At 34.0% G+C, this 11,650-nt stretch overlaps 1 protein-coding gene across 2 annotated transcripts; it reads left to right on the forward strand.

Moving 5' to 3' along the window:
* The first annotated feature begins 6,845 nt into the window (after positions 1-6,845).
* LOC110027431 (probably inactive leucine-rich repeat receptor-like protein kinase At5g48380) lies at positions 6,846-11,650 on the forward strand. Of its 2 annotated transcripts, none has more exons than XM_020728875.1 (3): positions 6,846-7,001; positions 8,943-9,830; positions 10,385-11,650. In XM_020728875.1, the coding sequence occupies exons 2-3, from the start codon at positions 9,003-9,005 to the stop codon at positions 11,369-11,371; spliced, it is 1,815 nt and encodes a 604-aa protein (XP_020584534.1). In that variant the 5' UTR covers positions 6,846-7,001; positions 8,943-9,002; the 3' UTR covers positions 11,372-11,650. The 2 variants fall into 2 exon arrangements, with proteins under 2 accessions (XP_020584534.1, XP_020584536.1); XM_020728877.1 differs by having other exon boundaries at positions 6,857-6,876.

Below are 11,650 nucleotides of genomic sequence, written 5' to 3' on the forward strand. Positions count from 1 at the left end.
GTAGAGTTACGTGCGGAGTCCAATTAAATCACGCCACGTGAGGAAAAAAATCAGCTCGGTAGCACAATAAAATATTTCTCCCGTGTTATTTAGGTGTTACTGTATGTTATTCATGTGTTATACTGTTCTGGGAATACTCCTGGTGTTATAATAACACAATAACACATCACTAACATATAATAACACATGAATAACACGGGGGAATATTCCCCGGTGTTACCGGACCAATTTTTTTTTTTCTCTAATTGTGGCATGATTTCACATGCGGCGTGATTTCATTGGACTCCGCACGTAACTCTACGAGCGCAGTTCTGATGTAATATTTTTTCAAGAATTAGAGGAATAATTTTCATTTTTTTTTGAATCAATGAAAAAAAAAACTAATTTTCTTCTCTATTAAAATAAAAATTTTTGGGTTATTATTCATCAAAGCCCATAAAATTACTGAATTTGCTTTAAACTGAATATATTATAAGAGAAATTATTTAAAACTTTTAGTAAAGTTAACAATTATAAAATTGATTCTAATAAAAGATTTGATCTGATATCCGGAGCATTAAATTTCCTTAAATATTTGAGAAATTTACATACATACCACCCAATTCTTATATATTTACATATCGAACACCTACACCTTCTCATGCCTAGATAAGATGCTATATATGCAAAAAAATAAAGTTTTGTGGGCATATATGTAAATACATGGGAATTGAGTGATATGCATGTAAATCTTCCCAGATATTTTGTTCTTCTTCTCTCCCCCGCCTGATGGGAGTATTTTAAATATGACATAATGACTTCCAAATCAGGCAAGATAAAGCAAAAATTATGGTTAAGTCAAAGGGAGGAAATGATAATGTAAGTGGTGGTCCAATACATCTTATTAATGGATTAGTTATTAGCCACATCACAACTTTCTTTTATTGTGTCTTTTGGAGCATTTATCGTGTATAATACTTAAACTCGATACTCTTGCTTGCTGGCAGATGAACGAGAAAATATTACGTGAGGATAACATACGTGCGGGTCGGTGCTATTGTGGTGGTATGACACTAAATTCGAGCCTATCTGAACCTACCTATCTGCACGTAATATTTCTTCTAGATGAGGAATCTTGAAAGATGTTGGGGGCAATATATCGATGATAAAAACATTTCTCTGCAAAAATATAAGTGTAAATATCAAAATTTGGGTGTTGTATCTATGTAAGTACAGAAGATTGTGTGGTGTGTATGTCGGTTCCCCTAAAAAGAATTCATTTATTTGAGGCTCTTTGAATAAATCCTACAAATAATTCAAATTGTTATTAATGTATCCATGATCATGGTATAACCTCATTCACACAATAGTTGTCGTAGCATCAATGGCGTCACAGATGTTATTGTATCTCAACAAACATCATAATTTTGCTTGTATCAACCATTACTAAATTAAGATGTATGTTGCAATGTTGTTTCCAACATAATCATTGTTGTATCTAAGCATGTGATGTAATCCAGCCGGTATTGCAATCGTCTTCCTAGAAATCTATATCACAATTTTGCTTGTGATTTAGTTATCATCATATCAAGAGCTGTCACAACATATTTATGTTATTTTCATCTATTTTATACGTCATAGTTCTACTTGCATTATAATTATCAATATATCTAAACAAGTGCAACACTCATACTTTTATCATGGTAGTCTCCTCCTCAATTTCATTGGAAGCATGACAATCATCGCAACTAGATCTATGCCACAACCTCACTTTTACAAAAGCCATCACACCGATGATTTACTTTGCAACCTCCAGAATTACTTTGCGACATTGCTTATATGGCAATTGTCTCTTTTAAAACATACATATAAAACAGTTTGCACCATGATCATGGCCATTTTCAAATATGCACCACAACATCCCTTTATAATTATCTTTTTAAAAACCTAAATCATAAATTTGCTTATATTTTTCATTTTATCTAAACCTACATTACAGCCACACTAGTCCTATAATTTTATTCCTTAAGGCTGACTACATAATTCCTTATGATATAAGCATGGTTGCATCAAAGCTTGCATCGCAACATCAAACCATCATTTTTAAGGCATTTTGCATCACCCCACTTATGTTGTATCATTATTATGTCTAAAACTTTATGGCAATCTTGTTTGTGAAAATAACATCTCATTCAAGAACTAAATTATAACTTCACTTATATTTTAGTTGTCTTTATATCCAAATATACATTATGCAATCTCAGTTGCACTGTAATCATCTCTTTTAAGGCCTATATTGTAACCACACTTATTGTGTAATTATTGTCAAATCCAAGTGTGAATAATAATTTTGCTTGAATCATAATCATCTTTAATTCGATGTTTATCATAATTATCTTCGTCATATCAACAAAAAAAACCTCTTTAGCCAAGATCATACTACTTCTTTTGTGTGTGTGTGTGTGTGTGTCTATATATATAGATATATAATTTGGCATGCATAAATTATGACATCAAAGTGTTATATATATATATATATATAATATTCATAACTGTTGACATCATTTTTTTGTGAGTTTGTTTCCTTCTTTAGAGCCTATGCTCTAGCGATAGGATTTCCCTGTTGACTTTCCAAGATGACTAATATTGGGACCCACATCACTCAGAAATTCAAATCATCTCTTGAATCTATGTAGCCTCATATGTGTGGTTTCATATCCTCAACATTTAGTTGAGTCGATTGGAATCAATATATTGAAACTCAAGTTGAGTTTCTATGAGAATTGGGAGTGTCTTAGAAAGACCTTTTAGAATTGGGGGTTTTCAATCTTTATCACAGCGCATACACTTACACCACACTCATTTACAGTACAATTCACTTACACTTCGCCATTAAATCAAAGCTAAAATCAACTTTTTTAATAGGATCAATCACAAAAAAAATTCAATAAAACCAAATTTGATTCATTTTTAACGTTAATTTGAGACGCTTCGGTGCGTATTGAGGGGAACACTGCCGAGATCGTTCTGTTGGACTTTGGTTGTCGCTTAGGCAATGGTCAATCGGCATTTTGTTTGTTGGGCGGCATTTTGTTTGATGGATGTCATCCTTTAATAAAATACTTAATTGTCATTTTGGTATTCTTTTGGTGATTGGAAGCATTCAAAAGTTGGCGGTTTTATATGAATCGTTGAGCTGGTTTATAAGTTGGAATTGTTAGTGATATGAATGAAGATATCAAGCATCTGTTACTAAATTTGTGCTAATAGAGTAGTAATATATCTCCTAAAGTAATATATCTCCTAACTCAATGACTTTGTGAGGTTCATGACTGGTATTGTTATTTGCCAACATCTGGTTTAGGGTTGCCTTTGCATTTCTAGGCTGTTGGTGGCTCAAGTCCAACAATTTGAATGATTTGTGGATTGTCTGATTGTAAATTTTATTGTGGTGTTATTTGTGGTTGTTGATGGCTCTGAAATAAGTTTATTTACTTGTATGCATGACAAATTGAGAATTTTGGGTGTTACCTTTTGTATGCCCACCCATCGGTCATTTTGATTAGGCTAAGAGTTGTCCTCCTTTGATTGGCTTAATAGTAGCGTCTATCCAGGGATAGGTTTTATGTACATCGATGCTCTGGTTGCTTATTGAAATCCTTCAGAAAAATATTATTACGGCCAAAGGCCTGAAGCTGAGCTCGTCCATAACTCATAAATACTTATATCCAGTTTTAATTTTCATATGTCAATTGATCAATTCCATATAAACATGCATGCTTATGTTTAATATATGTCACATCGTTTCCACGTTGCTCAATTCCCATATGTTTGCATTTTTAACACATGGCTTCAATTATTTTGAAATAACATCATAGGCGACAAGTACGCCGTGTTGCTTTCTCATTTATTATATTTAATTATACGTGCTCTATTTAGGTGTGCAATGGCATTCCTCTTTTTTATGTATTTATGATGTCTTAAAACGAGACCATAAAACAGAGGACATAGGGCATATGTTTAGATTGAAGCCTACTAACACACTACCAACACAGTAATTTGGCAAAATGTTAAACATTCTTAAGAACACGTAATTATGACTCATTGGTTAAATAATAGTATTAAGGATAGAAATAATTATCAACCTGAATGTACTCTCTAAAATCAAAATACTAAAAACAAAGATCCTAGGATAGGCCGCCCGCGACATGATTTCTCTTTCCTTCTCTTTTTCACAGAACGAGGATACGACGTGATTGAGCGGCGATCAAAACAATAAAGCGAACGATGATTCTTAGCTAAACTTTTCATAGTCTTAAGCAACATAAACATTTAGAACTTCGAGGTCATTTGTCTAGCACGACATATATCCTCATGCTATATTTAGGTTTTCACATGATTATATGTTGTACGATATCAGCCTTGACTTTTTTTAGAATTTTGAGGTTATTCGTTTAGTACGACGTAAATCCTCCTATCTTTCTAAGTTATTTGCGTTGATTCTATGTCGTGCAATGTAAGTCCTAGATTTAAAATCTTTTTGTGTACAACAAATTTGTGAAAGTTTAACCGAATGCTAAACCAAAAGAAAGAGAGGTTCGAGATTCAATCATTTAACCAGGGTTATATCATATGATATTATAAATTTTAAATAACTTAAGCATATTTAAATAATATAATAATAGTTCCATAATAATATCATCATCAAATAAAAATATATTATTCTAGTATAAGACAATTCACTCTTGAATATTTTGAATATAATTCTAAATTAAAATTTTGAACATGATATGCTAATAATTATTTTAATTTTTATTCTATATCTTTTTTTTTATCACCAAAGAATTAAAATCAAGGCTAAAAGCTAATAATAGAACAATAATTCAATCCTTCAAATATCTATCTGATTCACCAATTCAACCTCAGCTCAAATCTAATTCTCATCGATTTTGAATAGAAGCGATTTGAATCTAGACCAAACTCATTAATAGACAGATTTATGATTGAACTAATCAAATTGGCAGACCATTCCACTTTTTGAAACAATGGTATCTCTTGCAAGTACCAAAATTAGTTCACCTATTAACTTTCTTTTCATATACATCAATTCACCTTCCTTATACTCTCAAGATGCACTCCTCAGTGAAGTCAAATGACTTAAAAAAATAGAAGAGAAAAAACTATAGGAGTTGCACTAAAATGTAGATTGATATTAAAAGGCAATTAAGCTAACTACCCTTCAAATGAGGCAAAGCCAAAAGTGCCTAAGTTGATACTTATGTATTTAATTTTGGCAACCAAACACCATAACATTTAAGTTTGATATTAGACCAAAAGAATATTCAAAGGAGCTCAAATCCAAAAGTGTACTTAATTTCCTATACTAATAATACACTTATGACTTTCCTAATAGTTATTTTATTATCTAAATTAAATCTATGATTTCTCAATAGATAATTGTTGTTTCTCTTAAAATAAATAGAATTAATATCTCCAAAGTACAAAGAGCTAAAATCCTTCTTCTATTTCTCTTCTCTTTTGGAGAAAACTTTCTTAAATACCTTTTGAAGTCTTGTGATCAAATTTTCTTAAAAAATAAAAGTCATGTCCAACTTTATTATAGAAATAAAACAAAAACAAACTCAAAACTAAAAACAAAAGAGAAACACCGTATCCAAATAGACAACTATGCTCCAAACAACAACATCAGCTAACAACAACATCAAAAAGTCTTCTATAACATCAACATCAAATGCAAGGGCTTTAACATAATAATAAAATTTATAAGATCATTTTTATAAAATTTTGGTGGAATAAATTATAATACGTGAAAGGGCATTTACATACATATCACTCAAGTCCTATGTATCTACGTAACTTCATATCGCTCAAGTCCTATGTATCTACGTAACTAACACCTGAAGTTTACTTTTTTACATTAATCTTACACAAAATTTTCACATCACGTCAAAAACACCATCATTTTAACTTTTAAAATGTGAAATACATCTTTTCATGCATAAATAAAGTGGGTCATATATGAATTGAGTGGTATGTAGTTAAGTTTTTCTCTTTGAAATATAAAGTTATGATGTTCCTAAGTAAACTTCCTAATAATTGATCATGGTAATAGAGTTTTTGTTTATTTACTTTGAAAGAGAGAGGGTTTTCTTATGCTACCTAAAAATAAATCATTTTTATGTGAATTAATGATTAAATTTTGGGGCATTTACATACATACCGCCCAATTCTTATGTATTTACGTATCTCCCAGCTAAAATTTACTTTCATACTTATCACCCAAATCTTTCATATTACATAAAAATATCATTATTTTAACCTTTAAAAATGAAACTCCGTCTTTTTATGCATAGAAAAAGGTGATGCACATACATAAAGATTAAACTTTAAAGGATATATGTGTAAATACAAAAGGAAGTGGGGTTATGTATGTAAAAGTTCCTTAAATATTTCAGTGGTCAAAGCACCATCTACCGTCCACTTCACAAGACCTCAGACTCACTTTGTTTGTCGCAGTAAACATAATTACAGCATCAAAACAAAGATTAATCTAACCACTAATGGTTTAATTAAGTTAATTAACTTTTTTAACGTGATGGCATTACCGTAAATAAATATCTGGATTACTGTTCGTTGTGAACGCCTTTGAACTTTGCTTGGCTTTTTCCGCATAATTTATTGCGCCCGGTGGAAATTCGAGGAAGAGATGACTTCCCCATCATGGTCTCGAGGGTCTCTGTTGAATTCCGCGTTCGCAACTCCATCTTCGACCCGCCTTTTTCTTCTCCTCTTAAGGGAGGGAGAATGGCGGGGGGGGACCTGTTTGGTGTTTTTTATGGTTGCTCCAGCTCGCGTGATTCGCTGTGCTATCTGCTGGTGAATGATGAATTTTAGATTTGCTTTTGTTGGTTTCATTCATTGTTGGTTTGGATTGGGCTTGGATTGATGGGTTGGAGTAAATTTCGGACTTTTTAGGGTTTCTGGTATTTGCCGCAGAAAAGGTAGTGCTTTTAATTTATTTATTTTTATTTGAAGATTTTACCTTGAACTGAAGTTTTTAGCTAGTTTGCCCTAATTTAGCTCTAACGGGATTTTCTGATAAAATATTCATATTTTTTATTCCACTCCTGTTTGTTTTGGTTGGATAAGTTGGTTGGCCTTAATCCTTTTTTATTTCATTTTTTTAATTGCTTTTTTCAATGAGTTTTTTTTTTTTTGTTTAGGGGGTTGATATTTACTTTCCATGAATATCAAGCTTTTCATTCTCTCCAACAGGCTGCTTATGGTGAAGATTGAATTAATTGAAAATTCATTTGTTGAGCTTAACTTAATCAGTGGAAGGTGTGGAAAGTTGTGTGTTGGTTCTTATTCTGTCATTTTTTTATGATGAATATTGAGCTTATTATAAAGATTTAGCAAGATTTACATGCACACATAGCACTCAATTTTTATGTATTTACATGTCTAACACCTATAGTTCAGATTTTACACATATGTCACCTTCTATGCATGAAAAGGTGTATTTCACTTTTTAAAAGTAAAATTAGTGGTTTTTTTATGTGATATGAAAGATTTGGGGGGTACACATGTAAAAAAGGAAGCAAAGTTTAGGTGTTATATATGTAAATACATAGTAATTGAGTTGTATGTGTGTAAATGCCTTGATTTAGGAGTCATTGACAGTTAAAAGTGTTAGGGTTTGTATGTGCCAAAAGATTAGACAATATTGCAACAAGAAAAGAATTGTCCATCGCAGTGATTTTTATTTACTTTTGAATTTTCTTTTTTGTTACAGTGAGAAGCTTGTTTTTTATTCGACTTATGTCAAGTAAGTTAAGTGTTGCCTAGATGAGAAAGCTTAGGTGGATGATTGACTTGACACTTAGAGACAGAATGCGAAATGAATGTATTTGTGAAAGGGTTGGTGTTAGCTCCAGTGGCAGAAAAGTTTAGAGAGAGTCGTCCTAGATGGTTTGTTTACATTAAACATTGATCATCTGATGATCCGGTTAGGAGAGTAGATGTTTAAGATTCGATTTATATTAAGAAAGTTAGATATAGACCTAAAAATAGTTGGGCATATTGCATAAAACATAATCTTAATTTATTAGAATTAAATGAAAATATGGCACCCAATAGGACACAATGGAGAAACAGGATTCATCTAGCCGACCCCACTTAATGTGATAAAGGCTTGTTGTTGTTGTTGTTGTTGTTGTTGAGAAACATGCTTTTGATACTTCAAATATAATGCAAAAAAGGTCATACTGACTTTCTCACTTAGGATTGCTTGAACTTTCATTTTTGTAGCTGGACTTTTCATGCTAATTACGTATTTCCAAGTCATCTTGTTAAGATTTTATGAATGAGATTTAGCTTCTAATCTCCACTTTTTTTCGCATTTTCTGTATAAATCATATTCATTACTAAGGCTATTGAAAAAATAGGGTTAAGATGGCTTGTTGTATGCAAATTTACCTCTACATTGTATGGAGTAAGTTTGTGAAAACTGGATTGGACATGAACCTGAAGAAACAGAGATTCAAAATTCAACGGTTGAACAATTAAATATTGCATTACTCTTAAATATTTTAAATATAATTCTAAATGAAAATATTGATTTATAATTTTTTTTTCCCATGTGGTGGGATAAAGGCTTGTTGTTGTTATTGTTGTTGCTGTTGTATTTCTTGCCATTGATCAAAATCAAAAGCGGTTTTGGACCTGTACCAAACCAACTAGAGGACCAATTCATGGTTAAACCAGTCGAACTAAGCTGGTTTGGTCCATTTTTTAAAACCATGTTATATGGTCTATTTTGTGATTCAAAAGTTTTACTTCTAAGCTATAATGGAGGCAAAAAAATTATGCCCTAGGCCTACCCTCTTCCTTTATTTTTTTCATTATCAAATCAATAACTTTATTGTATTGTATGCCACTAGGGACAATCGTATTGGAGAATAGCAGGTTGCTTACAATTTAATGTTGAAAGAGTTTTTGCCATGGAAAGTAGAAGCTATGGTAATCTATTACAAATCTTCTTGTTGATGCTGTTAAGTAGCAGAATTTATTCGTCTCAGCTGGACATCGAATGCCTGAAATCCATAAAACAATCTCTTAAAGCCCCTAATGGCAGCTCGATAGATTCGTGGAGTTTTGGCAACACGAGCGAAGGATCCATCTGTCATTTTAGTGGCGTCGAATGCTGGAATCCCGGCGAAAACAAAATCCTTAACTTACTGCTTTCGAGCATGGGCCTCGAAGGAGAATTTCCATCCGGTCTCGAGAACTGTACAACCTTAACTGGACTTGATCTGTCCAACAACAACCTAGCCGGACGCCTACCCGCCGACATCTCCAATAAGATACCCTTCGTTACTAACCTCGATCTTTCATTCAACAATTTCACCGGCGAAATCCCAAGCGATATATCGAACTGTAGCTTCCTGAATGTCATTAACCTTCAACACAATCGTCTGAGCGGCACTATACCGTGGAAAATGACGATCCTCGGTCGTCTGACGAGCCTCAATGTTGCTGACAATCAGTTATCTGGACCTATCCCCGCTTTCAACTTCTCCATGTCAGCTTCAAGCTTTGAGGGCAATCCGGGGCTTTGCGGGAGACCTTTGGCGGCATGTCACGCACCGGCGAAGAAGGACCGAACCGGCATCATAATCGGTTCTGCTGTCGTGGGCATCGTCGTAACGCTCCTGATCGTCGGCGTCATTATATACTTTTGTTTGCGCAAAGTTACCGTCAAGAAAAAGAAAACTGAAGTAGCAGATAATATGTGGGCGAAGCATTTGAAGGGAGTCAAAGGAACCAAGGTAATCTATACTTAGTATTTTGGAAGATTTACATATATATATATATACCGCTCAATCCCTATGTATTTATATATCTAACACCTAAACTTTAATTTTTACATGCGTGTCACCTTACTTGTGCATGAAAAAGACGAACTTTACTTTTTAAAAGCTAAAATGGTGGTATGGTTGAGTGATATAAGTGTAAAATGTATAGCTTAGGTGTTGGATATATAACTAAATAGGATTTGGGTGTTATGTAGCTTTTGCATACATAGCACACAATTCTTATGTGTTTACATATCTCATATTTATACTTTCATACGTATACACATGGCACTCAAATCTTTAATTTCACAAAAAAAAAGGCATTGTTACCACTTTTAAAAAGTGAAATGCTTTATTTTGTGCACAGGTTTATAGCACCAGAGATACACACACACACATATATATATATATATATATCTATGTAAATATAAAAAGTTTAGCTGTGAGATATTTACATACATAAGTATTGCGTGCTACGAATGTAAATTTCCCAATTTTATTAACTACCTAAGCTTATGATTATTCAGGTTTCCATGTTTGAGAAATCCATTTCAAAAATGAAGCTCAGCGTTCTCATGGCCTCAACTAATGACTTCAGTAAGGAGAACATCATTGGTAGTGGGAGGACTGGCACTATGTACCGAGCGACTCTCCCCGATGGTTCGTCTTTTGCTGTCAAGCGGCTGCAAGAGTCGTCGCAGCATTCCGAGAGTCAATTCATAGCCGAGATGAATACTTTGGGTAGTGTGCGGCATCCCAACTTGCTTCCACTTTTAGGGTTTTGCGTAGCGAAGAAAGAGAAGCTTCTCGTGTACAAACACATGCCGAACGGTAGTCTCTACGACTCGTTGCATCGAAACGATTCTTTGGATTGGCCACTCAGGCTCAAAATCAGCATTGGGGCGGCAAAAGGCCTCGCTTGGCTTCACCATAGTTGCAATCCAAGGATTCTGCATCGAAACATCAGCTCAAAATCCATTCTTTTGGATCACGATTACACACCAAAGATATCGGATTTCGGACTCGCGAGGCTTATGAATCCAGTGGACACCCATTTAAGCACATTTGTAAATGGCGAGTTTGGTGACCTTGGCTATGTTGCTCCCGAATATGGGCGCACTCTGACGGCTACAGCGAAAGGCGATGTTTATAGCTTTGGAGTCGTCTTGCTTGAGTTGGTCACCGGCGAAAAACCTACAAACGTATCAATCGCCCCCGACAGTTTCAAAGGCAGCTTGGTCGAATGGATAAGCTATCTTTCGAATGGTTCGATTCTTCAAGATGCCGTCGATAAAACTTTGATTGGGAAGGGATACGACGGCGAGCTGCTTCAGGTTCTAAAAGTCGCGTGCTCGTGTGTTCTTCCGGGGCCGAAGCAGAGGCCGACGATGTTCGAAGTCTACCAACTTCTTCAAGCCATTGGTGAGAGATACAAATTTTTTGCCGATGATGATTTGCCGTTGCTTCTGCCAAGCACGGAAGTTGATCTTGATGAGCTCATTGTTGCACAGTGATGATGATGGTTCGATTTTATTGAAGAAAGCTGTTCCAATTTAATCACGTTGGGTTGTTTGTTGGTCTTCTTTCTGACTTCTCTGTCTGTATAGCTGAAGCTTTTATTTACAGGCAGGTGCTTTTTAAAAAATATATGTATATTTTGTTAGTTTTTGACATACTTTGTAGCTTAGGAGGCTTGTGTGAGCATCCTATATTTAAAATGGAGATCTGTATATTTTGTGCCTTATAGTATATGGTGAAGCAATTTGATGCCCATACACTTTCTTACTATATTA

Source organism: Phalaenopsis equestris, unplaced genomic scaffold (assembly GCF_001263595.1).
Source record: "Phalaenopsis equestris unplaced genomic scaffold, ASM126359v1 Scaffold000428, whole genome shotgun sequence".
Classification (NCBI taxonomy): Eukaryota; Viridiplantae; Streptophyta; class Magnoliopsida; order Asparagales; family Orchidaceae; genus Phalaenopsis; species Phalaenopsis equestris.

Coding starts and splice junctions, on each gene's coding strand:
- LOC110027431 (XM_020728875.1), top strand. CDS start 9,003: ATGGAAAGTAGAAGCTATGGTAATCTATTACAAATCTTCTTGTTGATG. Junction 9,831..10,384: donor AGGGAGTCAAAGGAACCAAG/GTAATCTATACT, acceptor ATGATTATTCAG/GTTTCCATGTTTGAGAAATC.